Source organism: Eubalaena glacialis, chromosome 15, assembly GCF_028564815.1.
Source record: "Eubalaena glacialis isolate mEubGla1 chromosome 15, mEubGla1.1.hap2.+ XY, whole genome shotgun sequence".
Lineage (NCBI taxonomy): Eukaryota > Metazoa > Chordata > Mammalia > Artiodactyla > Balaenidae > Eubalaena > Eubalaena glacialis.
The window spans coordinates 87,988,633-88,010,060 of NC_083730.1; the positions used below are offsets into that span (position 1 = coordinate 87,988,633).

General features: G+C 56.4%; 1 protein-coding gene across 26 annotated transcripts in view; it reads right to left on the bottom strand.

Moving 5' to 3' along the window:
- Positions 1-21,428, bottom strand: part of NCOR2 (nuclear receptor corepressor 2) — a 223,007-nt gene that overhangs the window by 142,923 nt on the left and 58,656 nt on the right. For all 26 annotated transcript variants that reach the window (XM_061169327.1, XM_061169325.1, XM_061169328.1 and 23 more), the window contains 2 exons: positions 9,625-9,842; positions 2,979-3,106 (listed from right to left, as the gene is read on the bottom strand). In XM_061169327.1, the coding sequence (XP_061025310.1) occupies positions 2,979-3,106; positions 9,625-9,729 (233 nt within the window). In that variant the 5' untranslated portion in view covers positions 9,730-9,842. The remainder of the gene's footprint in view (positions 1-2,978; positions 3,107-9,624; positions 9,843-21,428) is intronic.

Genomic DNA, 21,428 nt, shown 5'->3' on the forward strand with positions numbered 1-21,428 from the left:
CAGCATCACGTCTGCTGTCCGTCCTGCGGGAGGAGTGCCCATCTGTTCAAGGGCACACAGAGAGGCAGGACTCAAATACAGCTCTGTCTTCCTCCGAGTCAGCATTCACTAACTACGTTTACAGCAAGAGAATGTACTGGTGATTGATTCCCTGCTCCCTCACTGAGTGTGGCCCCCAGACCAGCAGCCTCAGCCCCTCCTGAGGCTGGTTACAAATACAGAATCTTGAGTCCCACCCCAGACCTACTGAATCTGACTCTGCATTGAAACAAGATCCCTGGTGATTCACGGGGAAAGTCTGAAAAACACTGTGGGTCTAACACAGACAATAACACACATGATGCTATTTGCACATCACTCACCCAAAGCAGACATCACTAGCCGATCACAGCACTCTGGCTGCTCAACCTGGCCTTGCCTCCTTTTCAAGTCAGCCCAGCAACCTTATGCAGAGATAGGAGCTGCAGCCTAATCACTCCCAACTAACTCTCCTTAACCCTCCTCCCCAGTTTACAGAGAAGGAAACTGGCCCAGAGAGGCCATGGCCTTGCCTGAGCACACACAGCTGAGCCACGACTCCCAGCCTCCACCTCCAGCTCCTGCTCCTTACCAGACAGCCCAAATACTGCCCCTGCTGAAATGCTTTTCAAGTTGATGTTTTTTGCCCAATAAACTTAGAATAGAATCCAAACGCATTCCCCCCACCCTCAGGCCCTGCCTGGTCTGGCCCTTGTTCACCTTGCCCACTGCATTCTTGCCGCAGGGGCTATGCACTGACTAGGCTGGAACACTCCCACAGCAGCTCCTTCCATGCTACTTCTTCTCCATCCTGTCTCAGTGTATGGGGCGTCTCCTCCTAACAGCAGTCTCCCTGCCCACCAGACATACCCCATCTCACCCCATCTCGTTTTCTCTTTCTCTGCAGCCATCACCATTTGCTTGTTGGTTCACGCATGTTTGGTGGCTGCCTCCCCCGTCCCAGAATGTCTGCTCCCCAAGGGCAGGGACATTCATCTGTCTAGTGCCTGACATACAGCAGGCGTTCAATCAGTGCGTGTAGGCTGAATGAATGTTACTGACTGCAATGTGGGCTGAGGCTATGCTGCTGTCCTCTCCTCCATGGGGGGCCCGTCTCTCGCCAAAGCCAGGTCACAAGATGCCCCTCCTGCCCACCTGAGAACCAACAGCTTCACAATTACAAGATGCCCCGCAGGAAGCAGGTGGCGTCTACATTTAAACATGAAAAGGGCACCATTATAGGTTAGCGTCCCCCCAGAATTCATGTCATCTCAGAACCTCAGAATGTGACCTTCTTTGGAGGTAGGGTCTTTGCAGATGTAATTAACTGAGATGAGGTCATACTGGATTAAGTTGGGACCTAAACTCAATGACAAGCGTCCTCCTAAGAAGAGTCGAGGACACAGACACAGAGGGGGGCAGAGACTGGGGTGATGCAGCCGCAGGCCAAGGAACACCTTGGGCCTCCAGAAGCTGGAAGAGGCCAGGAACAGGTCCTCTCCTAGAGCCTTCAGAGGGAGTGCAGCCCTGCTGGCATCTGGGTTTCAGACTTCTGTCCCCCAGGAACTGGGAGAGAACACGTTTCTGCTGTTTTAAGCCACCCGGTGCAGAGGGACTGAAGCCATGGCCCGCGGCAGTGGCCTCCCTGCGGGGCCCTGGATGCCTCCATGCAGTTGTGGCAGCACAAAAGGCCCAGGCCAGCTCTCCGGAATTCTGGTCCCACCTAGGCCATCCCTCAACCTCGCAGCCTCAGCAAGGTGACAAAGGAAGAGACGATGGGACAGGGCCCCTGGGCCAGCCCAGCCTCAGTGGTCCCTGCTTGCCCCTAGAATCACTGCACATGGCCGGAAGGATCTGAGGGTGGAAGTTATATCCTGGCCCTCCAAAGCTCCAAACCCTCCCATAGTCCCCTCGAAGTTCACCCTCCTGGCCCCCAGCCACCTGGCTCAGCCCAGCCACCCGGCCTCCTCGTCTTTCTGGAACACTCCAAGCACATTCCCACCTCCAGGCCTTTGCACGCGCTGCTCCCTCCACCTGGAAGGCCTTCACCCCGCTCTCTAAGTGGCTGGCTACTTAGCGGCCAAGCATCTCTCCCGAGAGGCCTTTCGCGGCCTCTCCAGCCAAATAGTAGCCCTTCCCTGCCCTGCAGGAAACAGGTCACCTGCCTCATTCTGGAGTCACCGTGTGTGTTTGTTGCATCTCCCCTGCTAGACTGTGGGCTTCCTGCAGGCAGGGCTGCCTGTCTAAGTGCCCGCTGGGCGCCCGCAGCCTACAATAGGCCATCGCATGTTAGAAGCTCAGGACTCTCAAAAGTTCCCTGGTGGCCTAGTGGTTAGGATTCCAGGCTTTCAGTGCCGTGGCCTGGGTTCAATCCCTGGTCGGGGAACTGAGATCCCACAAGCCGCGTGGTGTGACACAAAGAAGCCACAGCAGCTCACGACTCTTAGCAATCAGTGCTGCTACTGTCTCAGGCACCTTGGGGCCCTGCTCTGGCCTTGGCCCTCCCCTCACTGGGTCCCCACCCGCCGTATGGCTTGCTCTCTCCCACCTGGATTTAAGGAAGGCAAGGCAGGCCCACAGGCCCAGTCTGCCAGCTGAGGGATGGCAGAGGACTCGGAGAAAAGGGGATGACAAAGGGAGGGGAGGAAGGGGGCTCCCCACGTGCACCCAGCTGTGGACACGTCACTCCCAACCAGCAACCCAGCCCCACTCCCCCACTTCTTGGTGGTCACCCCCTCCTGCCTGGGCCACACACCCAGAGGCCACTGCAGGCTCACAGCGGGAAGTCCAAGGGCCACGTGGCTCTTCGCTGCCCATCCGCATCCCCGTCCCAGTCACAGCCGCACCAGGACAAGGGCACAGCCTGACACTCCTTCGTTTAACACCGACCCTGCGAGCTCTTCGTGAGCACAGGCCTCCACTTCCCCGTCTGAGCAATGGACGCGCAAACCCCTCCTCACCTTTCATTCCCGGGCTGAAATTCGGACAGCAGGGAGGGCCTCCTCCGCTGGGGCTGGATGATGGAGCCAGGCGACAGGTGTGAGGTGTAGTCACGGGGGTGGTGCTGGTACTCAAGCAGCCCGACGTCCTGCAACAGAGGACACAGACCACTGAGCACCCATCCCACTGCAGTGCAGCCCACACAGCGGGGCAGGGCCAGAGCCCCCTGCCCGGTGCTGCTCCTGTACCTGGGGACCCTGCTACATCCTCTCCCGGCCCTCTGACCCAGTCCAGCCAGAGGACATTCCTGGGGCCAATCGCCAAGGAGAAGTGACACATTCAGCTAAAGGGCCCCTGGTCCTGCCCTCTTTCCAGAGGAGACAACTGAGCCCACGTGTTAGCAGAGACGAATGGAAAAAGGCACAACCTGCACGTCTGCCATGGGTGCAAGTGACACAGCAAGACAAAGGCATCCACGCCAGGGGACAGTGGATGACACGGCAAATGCTGACGGTCTGCAAGGCTCAAAGACCAGATTCCAAAACAAAGCCCCAACGTGAGAGTCCCCCATCTTACAGAGGGAAAACCTACACACGTGTGTCACGTAGGCAAGTACAGCTCAAAGTCAGAAGGATAAACTCCAGGCAAAACATGCCTTCTTCAGTAATATGCCATCCATTACCCATTGCCATCTGTGGAAAAACTAAACACTAACGAATTAGATGTACCCCGATTAGCAACTACACCCTGATTTGAGACACGTTAAAATGTTTAAAAAAAAAAACAAAGAGAGAAAAGAGAAGCCTTTCAAAGGAGAAAACAGGACAGGCTTCCTATGTGTACCAATCCAAATCGATTAGTTCTGCCTGCAGAGAACACCCAGTTATACTGTGAGGGGTGGCAATCAATTAGTGATGTCTGACACGAGTAAGGCTTGGGAAAGCGTGGGATTGTAGGTGATTTATTTTCTTCTTGGCATCCTTCTTAATTCTCCCAATTTTCCAAAAAAATCTAGTCATTCTTTTGCTGTCTGGCTTTCTTTTTTTTTTTTAAGCAGTTATTTCTGCAAAGAGAATTAGATGATACCACGTAGGTGTGTTGGAAATGTATGTGTTTCAGACCCTCCAAAACAAACACATGTAAGAGGCTGGGAGGCTGGAGGCGAGAGAGGATGAGTAACCAGAATCAAGAGGGATCCTGTCAACCTCAGAGGCTGGAAATGAGGGAAGGGCCTTCCTGGGCAGCCCGATGTGGAAGCAAGAAGCTGCAAGGCCTCGGGCTAGAGGTATCTGTCCATCCCTTAAACTCTCTGAGCCTCAGTTTCCTCATCAGTGAAATGGATGCCTGAATTCCCTGGCGGTCTAGTGGTTGCGACTCCGCGCTTCCACTGCAGGGGGCACAGGTTCAATCCCTGGTCGGGGAACTAAGATCCCGCATGCCGCACGGCGCGGCCAAAGAAAAAGGAAGAAAGAAAACTGAAATGGATGCCTGACCCAGATGGAAGGAGGTCTCTGTGTCTCCAACCAAGCATCCCCCTTAACTCTCCAAGGGTTTCCCTTAAGACTGAGGGCAGCTTCCAGAAGGCAGAGGACTCAGCCTCCCCCCTCCCCCACACTCCACGATGTCTTGCACAAGGCACCAGGTGCTAATGAAGGAACAAGAAGAAAGGGCTGGAGGGAGGGGGTGGCAGCTTCTGGGATCATGCCGGCGAGGCTGCCAGGCACAGATCCGGTGTGCACACGCACGCAGAGGTGTGAGAAGAAATCGGCAAGCACTGCAGTCTGCTGGGAGGAAAATTCCCTCTCGCACAAAAGCAAAATGAACAAAGCGGCAGAGAGGCAGACGGTCCAATCCCTTGGGAGAGGGCCCCGGCAGGACGGCACCTACCACTGCCAACTGAGGCGGGAAAAGGCAAATGGCCCCCAGGGCCCCCGAGGCAGGCAGGGGCATGGGGCGGCCACTACATGAACCCTTCTGGCCTCAGTTTCTCAGTTTGGGAACCAAGCAGGATGACCTCATTAGCACGGTGCCTCCAAGGAACATCTTGGGGGCCATTTCTGTGGTATCCACACGGATCTCCACCCCAGGGCTCTGAGTCCAGGGACCACCGAGGGTGCCTGCATCTCTACAGGAAGGCAAGAACTGGGGAGACCCCAAGAGAGACCCAAGGTGGGGCTCACTGTGGTCACAGGAGCCTGAAGACACCAGACACTCAGGCTGGAAACCTCCAGCCACGTCTCAGAACGCGAGAACCCTCCACGTGTTAACAAAACATTCCAACCCCACCTGCCGCCCTCACACATGTACGTGACCCAAGCAGGCTCCTGGGTCCGCGACCCTTGGTCTGGGGGCAGCGCTGAAGACGAGAGGATTCAGATCCTACTTGAGAGCTTGTTGACGGGACCGCGGCATCTGAGCGCACGGCCAACACAGCCCTGCTGGCCTCGGCCTAGACCCGTCCCCATGCCCGCGAACTGGGTCACGTGCGGAAGGACCATGTATCCATTTGTGACAAACTGGAAATGAAACAGACTGGTCCTTCCCACAGAGAGCCTGATAAGCACTGATCTAGGGCAGGAGTCAGCAAACGGGGCCCAAGGCCAAAGCCAGGCTCAGCCTGTTTCGTCAGGTGTCACTGGCACACGGCCATGGCCATTCCTGTACGTGTTGGCTGAGCTGCTTTCACGCTAGGACGGCAACAGTGCCGGAGTAGTTGTGACCGAGACCGAGTGGCCGGAAAAGCCTGAAATATTTACAGAGAAGGTTTGCCAATCCCTCCTCTAGAGGAAAAGCCCACAGTGTACCCTGGGGGCCATTCGGAAAAGGATACTAGCGGGCACGTTGTCGTCATGACAGCAGCAGCATCAAAGTCATCAACACTGCACTGTATCAGTCACGCCTACTCAGCCCCGGCGTTGTGCAGAGGCCTCTGCACATGTCAACTAACTTGATCCTCAGAGTCTTATAACTACCCTCGCTCAACTGATGGGGAAACTGAGGCTCAGGGCGGTAAGACCACTTGTCCAAAGTTTCACAGCTAGGAAGTCACTGAGGCAGGACATGAATGCAAGCGGTCTGGCTCCAGAGTCTGCGCTCTGAAAAGCCCTTCTAACACTAAGGCACAGAGAGGCTAAGTAACTTGCCTAAGGCCACACAGCAGGCGGGAGTGGCGCTGGGATTGATTCCCGTGTCTTTGGACTTGAACGCATTCATTTAGTGCAAAGCTTGCAGGAACTCGAGAGAGCTCAGGGGGTCCCGGGGGGCTTGGGAGAGAAGGCAGAATCGAGCTGGGCTCTAGAAAGCTGGAAAGGAGACAAGGAGGGGAGGATGTGTTGGGACCCTCAATCCTGGGAGACCCTCAGTGCCAGGAGCCCGCCAGGACCCTCAGGGAAAGATGTGGGGTCCTGATACTGTGGGGGAGGGAAGCCGAGACCACAGAGAAGGAGAGAACAGGGCTCAGAGAGGCTCTGAGGGTGGAGCAGGTGGGACTGAACGAGCCATGCGCACCAGCACCATGAAGAGAGAGGCTCGGAGTGCGCCTGAGGCTGGGTCAGGGGAAGCACACCTGGAATTAAGCCCTCCATCTGCACCGGCGTAACACACCAGGAGCCTGGACATGACGCAGGCTGAGGCACAGGCCAGCAGAGTAGGCAGCTCCCACCACCCCTCTCAGAGTGCAGAGCCTCTTCAGTCTCCTGCCACCCCGCCAGGAGGAAGGAGGCGACTGCCACGTACAGACACCACCCCGGGCACCTCGCAAACATCCGCCAGTGATGCTCAGGCCCACGACACCCATACTGCAGATGGGAAAACTGAGGCTGCCCCCACGGGGTTAAGTGAGCAGCCGAATGTCACTCAGTGAGTTGGGAGGAACAGGGATTCAAAGCCACATCTGGAGGTTCTTCCGGGCTCCAGGGGGGGACTCACCATCAAAGCAGCCCCATGCCCAGACACCCTGGAAGAAGCCTCCAGGGCCAGGAGGTGCCACCCTGGATGCAAGCCTGTTGGGAGCAGGTACGGGAGTGAGCTGAGTCCCAGGAAGGTCACAGGTCACGGGGTCCAGGCCCCGCCCCCTCATCCCAGCAGACCTGCCTCAACTACTGTACGAGGAGCTGGGACCCCTGGGTTCCCACCTGGCCCTTGGATGGGGCATTTGCCTTCCACGCCTTTTTCCCTTTTCCTCTGCCCTCTGTCTTCCAAAAACCCTCTGCCCCCCAAAATGCGGGCATCTCACAAACCCTGCCTGTACAGTGGGCTGGCGGTAAGGGGTTAGGGGGCACAGGGCTGCAGGGGGACCTCCAGATTACAGTCCCAACACTCACCTCCCACCAGCCGAAGAAAAGTGGCTCCAGCCCCGACACATGCCCAGGAGAGCAAGACTCCCCCAGGAATGCCTAGAATTCTTGTTCCTGCCTTCCCAGTAACAAGCAGGGGCCCCCAGCTGGGTCGCCCCAGCACGAGGCAGGGTGATCAGGAAGTGGGGCCCCACTGCTGCCACCACACAGGATAAGGATGCCCTGCCTCGTAGCTACCCAGGGCCCCTGCTCACCCCCGGTCTCAGCCTCCTGCCTGGAGGAAGTGACCACTGGGTCCTACCCGGCCGCATCCTGCGTCACTGACGGCCCAGCGGGAAAAGTGCGGGCGGTGTCTGAGATCAGCTGGTGACTCCAAATGACTGCGAGAGGGCCCAGCTGGGGCAAAGGATGGGGGGATTGCAGGATGGCAGGGGCCATAGGGACTCAAGGACTAACGAGGCTGGGCCCATGGGGAGGGAGTGGGAGAGGGGTAGGAACCTGGCAGGAGGGGACGAGAAAGAAGAGAAACCAGAGGCAACCGCCAGGAGTCCCCAGGGGGAGGCAGCCTCTCCAAGCAGCTGTAGTGACAGTGACAATATTGCAAGTGGACATAGCTGGCTGAGTGTCTGCCAGGCACTGTCATAAGGACCTTCCACAGATCATCACGTTTAATCCCCAGGAGAATCTAGGAGACAGATGCTCTCATTACTCCATTTTATGGATGAACAACCGAGGCTCAGAATCATTAAGCGACTTGTCCTGTTTCCTCACCTGCAAAATGTTCCCCATCTACAAAGTGCAGAGCATAAGGGTACCCCCACTTCAGTGATAAGAGAAGCAAGTGCAACTGTATACATAAAGGGCATAAACAAAATGCTCACCCTGTAGTAAGCACTCAGACGACAATGCTTATTTTTGTTATTGTGATTATGATAAAGGTGATGACCACACATAATAGTAAATGACCCCCAGGAGCACAGTCCTCGGCCCTGGGCACACAGTAGGTGACCAATAAATAGTCATCCATTACACAGGGGCTCAGAGTCCTGAAGCTGAAGCCGACTGCCTTCTCACAGTGATTTAACCCGAGGCCTATTATTTAACCTCCCAGCCTCAGTCTCCTCATCTGCAAAATGGGATGATAATGCAAGGTGCTCTTTCATTGGGTTGTTTGTGAGAATTCGACGACTCCATCGAGAATGTGCCCGTTTATCACAGCTGGCTCTCAAAAGCATCAAATCCTCAAGAGGCCACTGTTTCTGGGACACCCCCAGGCTGGTCCAGTGGGCTCAAATGCAAAAACATCTCGCTCATGGAAGATAGAAAAGCCCTCCCACGCCATTTCCTCTCTGCATCTCAGGAGAGACCACACCAGCCAAGCAGGACAGACACAGGCATGTTCACATAGGGGCCAGCACAGCAAGCTCTGACCCCAGCTGCAACTGCAAACCCTCGCAGCCCCTCACCAAGCAGCCAGGAGGTCAAATGGGGGAGGCGCAGGACCCTGAGAGCCCTCTGGCAAGCCCCTGAGGATACAGAACAGAACCAAGCCTCATCCTCAGGGCCACATGCAACTAGAGATGAAGTCAGGAAAGGGGGCCCCCACTAGGAGGTGGACAGAGTGGGGTGCAGCTCAAAAGGGCTGACCAACGGGACTTCCCTGGCGGCCCAATGTTTAAGACTCCACGCTTCCACTGCAGGGGCACGGGTTCGATCCCTGGTCAGGGAACTAAGATCTCACAGGCCATGCGGCGCAGCAAAACATTTTTTTTAAAAAAAAAAGAGCTGACCAAGGGCACGCCCGCTCCCTCCCCAGCAGGCCACCCCCCCACTCACACAACGATGGGGAGACTCCCCTGTGAGAACTAACCCCTGGGACCCCCGTGTCGGGGATTCAGAGAATGACACGCGCTGGACCTCATTGTCTCAGAGCGCTAAGCATCACTGCAGTGAATAGGCTCCGGGCCCTGAGGATTGGGGAGGGGAGGGTCTGCGAGCCATGGCCTCTAGGAAGCCACCCCAATCCTAAAGCAGGGGAGCCCGGCTGAGGCTGGGCTGACAGTGCATATAGCAGGAGCTCCACGTCTGCATGCAAATCCCACAGCCGACTCAGAGGCAGAGATCCCAGCTCAGCCTGGCCCTGGGCTCCATCTTCCTAGCTTTAAAATGGGAGCTAAGAGATTTTACCAGCTGTCCCCAGGCCACAGATGCCAGTGGTCTCTGCCAAAGCACCCCACCTCCCCGCAGGGGACAGTGAGGCCTGGCGGGACACCGCTGGAGCCGCTCCAGCCTCAACTCCAAGGAGAAATAGGAACCCGGTGACAAGAGAAGGCCCCAAAGGTGACCCCAGGCGCACATTCGTGCCCCTTACCGTGTGTGGCCGGGCGATCTGCACGGGGTAGGAAACGCCGTGGGGCGGGTAACGGGGCTCGGTGGCCCTCCACGTCTGTGCCACGGGCTGCGTGGACCCCGACATGGTGGTGGGCGTCCAGGGGGGCTCGTGGGCCCCTGTAAGCTCCCTCTCAATGGTCTCCAAGGATTAAAAGCCAGTCTTCGTCATCTGCTCGAGGGCCTCCCTGTCCCAGGCACCTGTGAGGAGACCAGAAAAGCAAGCAAGATCAGTCACAGGGCGGCTGCTCCTTGCGGACCCTGCCGGGGCCCCAATTCCTTCCTGTGGCCCCTGTGAGGAAGAGAGAGCAGACAGGGGTCCTCCGGGACCCTCTTCCATGCCACTGGCAAGCTCCGTGCCCACTGACAGCAGTGGGAGACGCCACGTGGTGTCTGAGGCCTCTCCCAGCCACAGGCCAGCAGCTGCTGCACAAGCCACATCGGTGACAGCCGTGTCTGCCCTCGCTCAGCACGCACGGGAGCTCTAACTCTGCGGGCATTGCCCCCACGACCCCCCCATGGCTCCCAAGCACCCTCAGCCCACCCAACCCCACCCCAAGTCCTCTGCCAGTTTGAGTCACCAGGGCAAGGTTCCCCGAAAGCACCTGGCAGCTCAGGCAGGCAACTGCTGGGCCTGTCCCAGGAGGGGAAAAGTCCGTACAACCGTCCAGAGTGATGGTGGTGAACAGGGTCGGCTCGGGCAGAACACAGGTCACAGTGTAACCCCGGGCAAAGTCGGGCCTGCCTGGGCCTCCCAGTGACCCTCTGAGGAGGGTGAGTGACACTATGACGGGGGAGCAGGACAGACGTGAGGTTGGCCCGGACGTGAGCTGAGAGCGAAGCGACTGGGAGCCCGAGGGCCACACCGGGGAAACAGCCGAGGACACGCACGAGAGCCGGCTGGGCCCCAGGTGGCTCCCGGAGGGGCAGGCAAAGGATGCTGTCCATGGGGAAGAAAGCACTCATGTGTCCATGATGGAAGGAATCCACTGGCTTTACAGATGGGGAAACTGAGGCCCAGGAAGAAGAAAGGACTCAAGTCAAGAGAGCAAGAGAGCCCCTGGTCAGAAGGGGCCTTTGCCCAGAAATCTCCGGGGGCCCCCAACCTCCCCAGGACCCTTCTCTCCCTTCTCCGCCAGCCACTGCTCCAAGCAGCCTGCCCGAGGTTATAACTGGCTCCGCCGTCCAGGCCCGGGTTGAAACCCTGGCAGGTCTCGGGCCTCCTCCACACTCAGCCATTCAGAAAAGGGGTGTCCATCAGGCCCCCGCCATGTGCAAACCCCCCACTCACACCCGCCACCCAGGAGCTAAGGAGAATCCAAGATGGCGCAGGGGCCCGGCACCTGGATGTCCCCATGTGATGTACCCTCTCGGGTTGGGGTTGCATCTCATGTGTACCCCCAGCTCCCTGTAATTTCATCACAACGTCCCTCATCGCCCTGCCCTCCACTGACAACTGTCTTTCAAGGGCGTGGGCGCCCTAAACCTCTGCCCTTTGGAGGTCTGATGTGGAGGGATATTGGGAGGGAAGATTGAGATCATGGTGGTCAAAGGAAGAACAAGACCCCCTTCCCTCCCATCTGGGGGCCATGACTGCATCCCACTCCCCACCCCCATCTCCTGCTACAGTAGACTCGACTTTCTTTTTAGGAACCATCTTCCCTCCCCAGACTCCAGGAGTGATCATGTGATCTGGGCCTGGCCAATCAGATTCCTGCTTCCCCTGGGGCAGCGATTGGTTCAGGGATGGGCATCTGACCCAATCTGAGCCAATGAGAGTCAGTCTTGAGACTCTGAGAAGGAACCAGAAACAGGCACTATCCACTGGGGCTGTAAGCCAGGAGGATGAAAGCCTGGAGCTCTTGGGGGCCACCACTTGGCAGGGACCTACCCGAGACCATACCCCCAGGAAGGCAGATCTGAAGGGTAGAGAGAGAACAGCTGGGTCCTGATACATCCATGCCTGAAGGCAGATCAAAGCTGCTTCTTCATTTAGGGAAGCCAAGGCACTCCTTCTGTGTGTTTTGCCTTTGCCAGCCCAACCCAGCTTTCTGTCACTTGCCATCAAAAGTTCTGACTCACCCAGAGAAGGAGGGAGTCACAAAGGAGGCAACCTTTCCATCGGGTGCTGTCAATCCTTCCAACACTGCAAAGCCAAAGAATTCCAGAGCCCAAACTGCCACACCTATGACCACCTCAGGAAGAAAGCCCACGTGGACTTTTCCCAGACACCGAGACAGGATGCACTGTGTAATTCTCACGAACGTGGGGACAGTCCTGCTCAGCAAATGGGAGCTACTATTATTACAGTCACTAGTACTGTCACTGCAGTAGTTGCAGCCGGGTCACAGCAATGCTGTGGACATGGAAGGGAGGCAGAGCTGCCCCCGCCAGTCCCCACCAAGAGCAACATGGCAGCCCTCCTGCAGCCCAGAGACAAGAGACTGGCCTTGGGAGAGGGGTCAGTTGTGGCCACCAGTGCTGGACCCTGTCCCAGAATTCCCTGTGTCCCAGCTCATCACAAAGCCCAGCAGACCCTGGTGGTCTGATGCAGCAAAGCCAGCTCTATTCTGGCCGCTCTCTGGGTTTTAAACGGTTGCCCGCTCTCTGCAAGAGGAAGAGGGCAGCACCTGGGCAGAGAGAAGCTCAATCTGTTTGCCTTTCCAAGAGCGCCACGCTCAACTTCCAAGTTGCTATGTGACTTTGCATTGCATGAGGCGGCGAGAAGTCTAATTTACCAGTAGATTTCTAACTTCCTTTGCCTAATGAAATGCCAACTGGGGATGGCAGCCCCGGAAAGATGCTCACGGCGTGCACTGCATGTGGGCTCCAGAAGCCAGGGAAGTGACACCTTTTCAAACCAGCCCTGGAGAATCCTCGGCCACTTCCCCACCCTCCTCGTGCCAAGGCCTGGCTTCCCACGACCTCAACGTTCACAGAGTGTCCACCGCCGAGCTTGGGGTTCATGCCCCCGCCACCCACCTGTCAAAGGATCACTCCGCCGGCTCCATGGCCCAGCATCCTCATGTGCAGGTTGTCCCCAAAGCCAGGGGACTCTGGGGATCTTGCACCTCCTGCATTCACCACGAGCTTATTTTAATAAGCTCCATTTCTATCTCCCCAAACCTTAGCCACATTTTTCGCCAACTTGAAAAAAAAAATTTATTTTTAGGAAAATAGTTTGACAGTTCCTAAAAATGTTAAACATAGAATTACTGTAGGACCCAGCAATTCCGCTCCTAGGCATATACCCAAAAGAATGGAAAACAGAGACTGAAACAAATCAAGGTATTCACAGCAGCAGTATTCACTATAGCCAAAGGTGGAAACAACCCAAGTGCCCATCAACCAATGAGTGGAGAAATAAACAGAACGTGGTCTATCTGTACAATGGAATATGGTTCAGCTATAAAAAAGAACCAAGCACTGACACATGTCACAACGTGGATGAACCTTGCAAACATGATGCTAAGTGAAAGAAGCCAGACATGAAAGGACAGATACCATATGATTCCACTTACAGGAAATGTCCAGAATGATAAATCCACAGAGACAGAAAGCAGACTGGTGGTTGCCAAGGGCGGGGGGTGGGATGGAGGGGTGTGGAGCGACTGATGGGTATGGGGGTTACCATGCAATGATGGAAATGTTTCAAAACTAGATAAAAGTAGTGTTTGCATAACACTGTGAACGGCGGGGCAGGGGTGGGGATTAAGCTTTGACTTCATCAGCAACATTTGGAGGTGCATGCCAAGAAAAAATATGACATTACTTCATCAAAGACAAGGGTAGGAGAGGATGAGAGCAATCCATGGGGCAACGTGGGGGTCTCCTGGATCTGGTCTTGGCTGAAAAGGGTTCTGAGAAATGGATCCAGGCTAGAGCAGGAATGTGATACAGTGGCCCCAATATCACTGCAGGGTCTGGGAGCTTTGGGGTCAGGAGAGGGTGGTGGACATTCGTTGATCTCTGGACTCTTTGGGGTCGCCACTGTGAGCTGAGCTCCAGGCTAGTGAATGAGGTAGGGTCCAGGCCACAGAGGGTCTCGGTGCCCCGGCGGGGTGCAGACAAGCAGCAAATAGTGACTTCTGAGAGCAGGCTGGGGGCTCTGGAAGCCTTGGGGAGGGTGAGGGGGTGGCAGGGAGAACTTTCTGGAGCGTGAACAAGACACAGCCGGGGGAGGGGGAAGGGGAGGGGGCTCCAGGCAGAGGCCACCACCTGAGCAAGAACCCGGAGATGAGACCAGGCATTTCGTGCTTGAGAAATTCATCAAGTCATTCAAGGCCCACGGGCCATGGAAAGGATGGATTTTGTTCAAAGGGCAATGGGGAGCCACGGAAAGGATGGATTTTGTTCAAAGGGCAATGGGGAGCCACGGAAGGTGGTTGAGGGAGAGAGGAAAGGATCGGGGTGTTTGACAAGCAGGCGCCGTGAAGAGCAAGTGTGGAACCCAGAGGCCTGGGGGGCTCTCGCAAGCGTCCCTGCACGAGACGACACCAGTGGGATCGGGATAGCAGGAACAGAAGCAGCAGCAGACAGCGTGCAAGTCGAGAAGGAGACTGCCAGCCAAAGACACATCTTGCTCTGGGGGTGAGGGAGGCCGAGCGGCCCCCCAGGGACAGGGGCCTGTCATTCCCCCCTCAGGCAAGGTGCCTCGGGGCTCTGTCCTCAGTTTCCTCACCCGTGGACAGGGAACATGCATGTCCCTGCTCCACGGACCCAGGAGGACAGCACATTTGTGAAGGGTGCCTGGTAAACAGGAGGTGCTCAATAAGGCAAACTCAGCCAAGTCAGGGCTCCACGGGGAAGAGAGAGCGCTGTGGCGAGGTTAAGGACTTGCTTCGCCAGGTGGCGTGGGATGCTCCTGAGCCCCACAGGATGGGGACACCGCAAGCCCCACCGGGCCTCGCATATCCAAACCAAAAACCACGAGCCCACAGAGCCGGCTGGAGGAGGGCTGCAAACTGCAGGCCCAGCCCATGCTGGGAGCACCCGTGCACACGGCCAGGGCCACGCAGCCGCCCTGGGAGAGCCCCATAGGCTGTGGGTCTGATTTGGCAGCACCCCACAAGCCTGCCAAGCCCGTGTTCCATCCACGGAGAAAGCTCACTGCCTGTGATTCTGTGTCTGCCTTGCAGGGCCTAGGATAGCGCCAGGCACGCAGCAGGTGCTCAACGAATGAAACTGTCAGGCGGAGGTGAGCGCCAGTAACACGAGGTGAGGCTGGAACCCGCCACACCTGCATCCCCCTGACCCTGCTGGGCAGAGACCTCCTTCCGGGGGGAAGTTTCTGTCCTGCCCGGACATCCCCTCTCGGGCCCCAGGCGAGACGGCCAGGGAGGCCACACCAAGACACATTCCACAGATTTTCCGTGTCCGAGCAGCCAGGCTCAGATCAGGGAGGGTGGGGTTATAGCCACTGGGGCTGGGACGTCTCTGAGAGCACGGGGAGCTGGAGGGGGTGTTTGATAAGGGGCCGGAACGGAAGCTGAAATGTGCCTGGGAGCCTTCAGACCTGAGCCCAGGAAGATGAAAGGGGAGCTGTCTGCCCTGCACGCGCCTGACATTTTCTTGGAACTAACGGGACCGACGCTGGGACTTGTGGCAGGTGGGGAAGCTTCAGAATTCAAAATCAGCTGCCAGGCAGGAGAGAGGCCCCCAGCCCCAGCGCTGACCCGCGCGCTCGTCAGAACCCCCCGCAGCGCTCGAGTGGCCGCCAGTCCCACAGAGGGGACACGGTCTATGACACCCCACCCCAGCCAGCCTGTCTCGGGCCAGGGACACACACATGTGCTGGGAGCCTGTGGGCAGGGACCCTGCCGGTCTCCTCAGTGTCTGACATATAGCAGCTGCTCCATAAATGTTTGTTTTAATTGACTGCTGAATCCCCCATGAGGGGCATGGTGCCTGGCACACAGTAGGTATATTATTTTCCTGGAGCTGCCATAACAAACTGCCACAAAGTGGATGGCTAAAAACAACGGAAATGGATCCTCTCACTGATCTGGAGGCCAGAAGTCCAAAATCAAGGTGTCAGCAGGGCCACACTCCCTCCAGAGGCTCCAGGGGAGGATCCTTCCTTGTCCCTTCCAGCTCCTGGCGGCTCCAGGTTTCCTTGACTTGTGGCCCCATTGCTCCAATCTCTGCCCATCTTCCCATGGCCTTTTTTCCCGTGTGCCTGTGCCTGCTCTTCTTATAAGGACTCCAATTATATTTAAGGCCCACCCTCTCCAGTATGACCTCATCTTAACTAATTACATCTGCAGAGACCCTCTCTCCCAATCAAATCACACTCACAGGTTCCGGGTGGACGTGAATTTGGGGAGGACGTCATTTAACCCAATACAGTAGGTGCTCAATAAATATTTGCTTTGTTCACTGCTATATCCCAGAGCCTGGTACAAAGTAGGCATCCAATAAATATCTACTAAACAAAAATGTGCCAGGCAGCCTGGCCCGAGGAGAATGGAGACCCGGAAGCCAGCACTGAGGCAGGGGAGGGGGGATGGGACAGGACTTGAGGACAGAGCAGTTCTGGGGTGTGAGGTTAAGCTGCTATGGAAACACCAGCTAGAATGAAGCTGACTGTTCCCACCTTGTGTTTCTAGCTTCTGGCATGCTGTAAACATCGGGGACCGGCCAAGCATTTGATGGCCACCTTCAGCAGGGGCTCATGGCACAGAACAGATGCCCAGGAACCCAGCTCTGAACTAAGTCATAAGATGAAGATGGGAAGTGGCATGGGTGAGCCTCACCCGGCCTGGCTCACAGGAGCCTGTATGGCCCACGTGGACAGGGGCAAAGGCAAAGTTCCTGCCCCCCTGCCCTGGCTGCTCCCCACTGTCAACCACGCTTTATAGGCACCTCCTGTGGGACAGGTGCCGGGACGCAGCAGCGAATAACAGACCCAAACTCCCCGCCCTCGCGGAGCTGACATTCCTCTGGGTGAGACGGGAGTAATTATAGGGTGGTGGACGGTATCTGTGCTATGGGGAAAAATAGAAGCGTGAGGTGGGTAGGCAGGGGATGGGGGGTGAGGTGCAGTTTTAAAGTGGGTGGTCCGGGACAGCCTCACCGGAAGGCGTCTTTCAGCAAAGATGTGGAGGAGGGGAGAGAGGGAACCAGCAGATGTCTTGGAAGGGTGTTCCAGGCAGAGGGAACAGCAAGTGCAAAGGCCCTGAGGTGGGAGAGGAACAGCAGGGAGACCCGGATGGTGAAAGTGGAGGTCACGTGGGGCTTTCACTCCAAGTGAGATGGTAAGGATGCCACACCTCTGGGCAGGGGTGATGTGAAGGGTCTCCTACATCAAACCTGCCCCTGGCATCTCTGGGCTCAAGGAAACTTCAGCTGTGCCCCCTGTCAAGGAGCCACGGGTGCAGGCCTCTGTGCATAAAAGGGCTGGCCCACCTGTAATCCTTACTCTATTAAAGGAGGAAGACCAGCTTCCTTGCCCCTTACCTGGCAAAGAGGTCACTGGGCTCCCTAAGGAGGAGCCAGGACCCCAATCACAGCCTGTCCTTGGCCCTGCCCGAGGGGCGGTGGCCTGGAGTAGCTGAGGGTCACCATACTCAGAGCCAACTCAGGGTGCTGCCCACAGAGGTGCCACCTGCCCCCCGCAAGCTGGGACCAAGCTAAACAAACCCATGCCAATGGGGTCTCCACACATTCTGGCCAATCAGGAAATTATTTGGGTATCTACAATGTGCAGGCACTGTTCCAAACACTGGAGCTACAGCAGTGAACCAGTCAGACAAAAAGGCTTGCCAATCAGAGCTGACATCCAGTGACAGGTCTGTCCCAACAGGGAAAGCTCTCAGCCAGGTGTTCACCGGGAGATGGATGGATGGAGGAGGAAGGAGAAATGGATGGGTGGATGGATGGACGGACGAAGGGAGAATGCATGGATGGATGAAGGACTGATGCTAAGATGAATGAGAGATGGATGGATAAAGGAGAGATAAAGGGAAGGGAGAGGGAGGATGGATGGATGGATGGATGGATGGATGCATGGAAAAGGTGATGAATGAGATGAATGAGGAGTGGATGGAGGGTTGGATGGATGAGGGAGGGAAGGAGGGGAGAAGGAGGAAGGATGGATGGATGGATGGACTAATCAACCAATGCATATCAATTTAACTGTTCCATTTTCCAGGGGTTTTCTGGTCTTACTTTTTTAACCAACCCCCAGAGCCAAGCGTGTCTTTATTCCACTAATATCTCCACACGTCAGGCTCCCTGCAAGCCACCATGGGGGACACAGATAAGCATCATCCTCCCCATGAACTTCCCCATGAACCTCCCCATGGCCCAAGCCCATACAAGTGCTCCCCAAGCCCCAGGCTGCTGGGCACAGAAACCCTGGGGAAAACTGCCTCTGGTCCCGAACTCCAGAAGCGCAATGGGAGGGACTCAAGGCCCACCCTCCCCTGGGCACCGCTTTTCCTCCTCAAGCCATAGCCAGCACCCCTCCCTCCTGGGGAAAAGGAGAAAAGAAAAGCCAGCCCACTCCAGCCTCAGAAACATCTCCCCTGTGGCCAGCGGGATTTACAGCCCCGGGTAACACGAGCCATCACACCACACGCATGCGCCAAGCAACAGCCAGAAAAACAGCTTCCCGTGGGCCCAGAATGTGGCACAGACCCCAGATCTGCTCCCGCCCGGCAGTTTTCCAGGGACCTGCTTCCCCCTCCCCATCCAGGTCAGCCAAGCCCCAGCGACCAGCTCAGCACGAGGCGTTATAAAGAGGATTTCACAGAAAAACCCCAATTTCTGGCTTCTCTGAAAACCAGGGACTCTCACATATTGCCAGCGGGGACGTAAGATGGTGCAATCTCTGCGGAAACCAGTCTGGCAGTGCCTCACTAAGTTAAACACAGAGACACCATATGACCCAGCAATTCCACTCCCAGGCATGCAGCCCAAGAAATGAAAACAGGTGATGAGACAAAACGAACATGAATGTTCACAGCAGCACTATTCACAACAGCCAGAAAGTATCAACAGAAACAACCCAAATATCCATCAACTGATGAGTAGATAAATGGAATGTGGTCCATCCATTCATTGGAATATTATTTAGCCATAAAAAGGGGCATATAAACCATGAAAACATTATGCCAAGCCACATGGTGAGTGATGCCATTTATGTGCAATGTCCAGAAGAGGCAAATCCATCAAGTCAGATGCAGGCTGGTGGCTGCCAGGGGGCTGGGGGAGGGGAGGATGGGGAGCGACTATTAATGGGTATTAGGTTTCCCTTGGGGTGATGGACATGTTTTAGCACGAGACAGTGGTGATGGTGACACACCACTCACTCTACTTAATGCCCACGAACCGTACACTTTAATATGGTTCAAATGGTAAATCGTATGTGTATTTTCCCACAACAAAATCACTTAGGGGCATGACAGGCTGGAGGCGGGCAGGAGCTACCCACATGGGATGGACACACCCTCTCCTGGTCAGCTATGTTCGTTTCTATCCCCAGCCTGGCCAATGGTACTCAAAGGCCAAGGGCTCAGTTCCCCTTCTCCGGCCGGCCTGGCTGGCTGGCTGGAGCCCTCACCTCCACCATCACTTCCCGAGAACCCTACCCCAACTCCAACTTGCCAGCCTGGGCCCCCACGAGCCTCTCTCTTCCTGCCGCTCCCGTGGGCCCAACGCCATGCACAACCACCGTCTGTTTGCTCGCTGTCTCCCCGCCCCCAGACTGAGCTCCTGACCTGCAGTTTTAGCCCCACCTGGTATCACGTGCATAGTAGGAGCCCTGGAGGCTGTGGGCTGTCACAGCCCCTCAGTCACTAAGGAAAGGTGGTACCCTCCAGCAGGCCGCCCTAATCCTAGAGATGCACCCTCTCCACCAAGCCACCTCCTGCCCGCGCGTTGCTACATGTGGAAAGTGGCCAAAGGGCTCCCACGTGTGAAAAGTGACCAAATGGGTTCAAATCCCAACTCTGCCACGATGTAGCTGTGTGACCTTGGGCACAGTCCCGACTTCTCTGGGCTTTATTGTCCCATCTCTAAAACTCTCTTCCAAGGGCCAGTGGAAAGAGGATTCATTGGGAAAAGACCTATGGGAAGTTCAACAGCCATAAATGAGTCCCCAAGACAAGAGCTGTGGCTGTTACTACCCTGCGCTGCTCCAAAAACTGGGACGAGGGAGGGAGGCAGGCAAGGTAACAGCCACGATAGCGATGATGTTACTGGCAGAGGTAGTTACCTTGACTATCCCCACTTTGCAGATGAGCCAACTGAGGCTGGGGGAGGTGAGCCGACCAAACGGTAGAGTGAGTCCCTAATTAGGAGGTGAGACCAGGGACACCCACACCTGAAAACAGAAAAAGCAGAGGGTGCTTCCCGGGGTGAGCAGGGCCTCGCAGTCTGGAAACAAGGAGAAGGGGGGCGCTGCTCTTCCCAGCCCTGAGACCTTGTCTACACGACATCTCACTCATTGCCCTCTTGTTACAGATGGGAAACTGAGGCCCAAAGAGGGTCAGCAGGCTGGTGCTGCATGGCCAGACTCCGCCCTCCTCAGCTGGATCGCTTGGCCCACGTGGTCCAGGAGTCTGGGGAGGTGGGCATAGTGGCCTGCGCTGAGCCCAGGGGCCACGCGGGGACGGGCTCCAGCTGCACCAGGACAACCTGGTCCTGGGACAGAAATGCCACTGCAGCCTGGCTGGGAGGCCATGGAGGAGAGACCCCCAAACGCCACATCCTGCATCAAACCTTCCAGGGAAGGGACTTCCCTGGATGTCCAGTAGTTAGGACTCTGCGCTTCCACTATAGGGGGTACGGGTTCGATCCCTGGTCGGGGAACGAAGATCCTGCAAGCTGCACGGCTCGGACAACAAAAAAAAAAAAAAAGAAGAAGAAGAAAAAAGAAAAAAAAAATCCTTCCAGGGAAAAACATGCCCCCAGCACCTGCCCCACCTCTTACCTCCCTGAAAAAGGATCCCCAGCCACTGGGAGAACCTCCGCCCACCCCCTGCCACTGATTCTGCTTCGAGAAGCCCTCCCAGGTTCCTCATACCCACCCCTTGCTACCGGCAGGTTCTACCTCATCCACGGGCACCCACTCACCGGAAGAATCTGATTGCCCTCACCAAACATGATTGTCCCCGTTCAACAGATCAGGAAACCGAGGCTCAGAAGGTGAACTCACTTGCCCAAGGTCACACAGCCAGAAAGCAGCCAGGCGTCATTCTGATTCCCAAAACTGCCAGCCCAGGCCCCGCACACCCCACGCCCCCTCCCAAAGCAAGCAGGGATGCGGCGCTGGTTGGAGCTGTCAAGGAGGCCCGTTTCTCTTTCCAATTTAATTGGTACGTTTGTGTCCACTGGGCTGCGGCCAGCTCAGCCGCCCGGCCCTGCTTCCCTGCCAGGGCAAGGTCTGCTCAAAATCACTTCCTCTGCGACTCTTTTTCTTTTTTCCCCTTTTAATTTTAAAAGGAAGAGAGAGAGAGGCTGAGAGAGAAACCACAGCCCTGACAAACCTCCTGGCACACCAGGTCACAGGGTTCCGCACGAGAACCCTCGCCTTGTGACGCGACCTCCCTCTGGGGTATTTCACAAACATTACGCCGGATTTTTCCTGGCTCTTCCTCATTAAGTTCTGGGCACCCCGGGAGGGACGTGGTTTCCATTAGACCCGGCTCCTCCATCTGGCCTTCCAAACGGCAATTTTCTCTGCAGAGGGAAGCGGGGGGGACACAGAGAAGAGGCTGGTGTCTGGGCGGCAGCTGTGTGACCTGGGCAAACCGATTAACCCCCTGCCCTGAGGCTGGGATG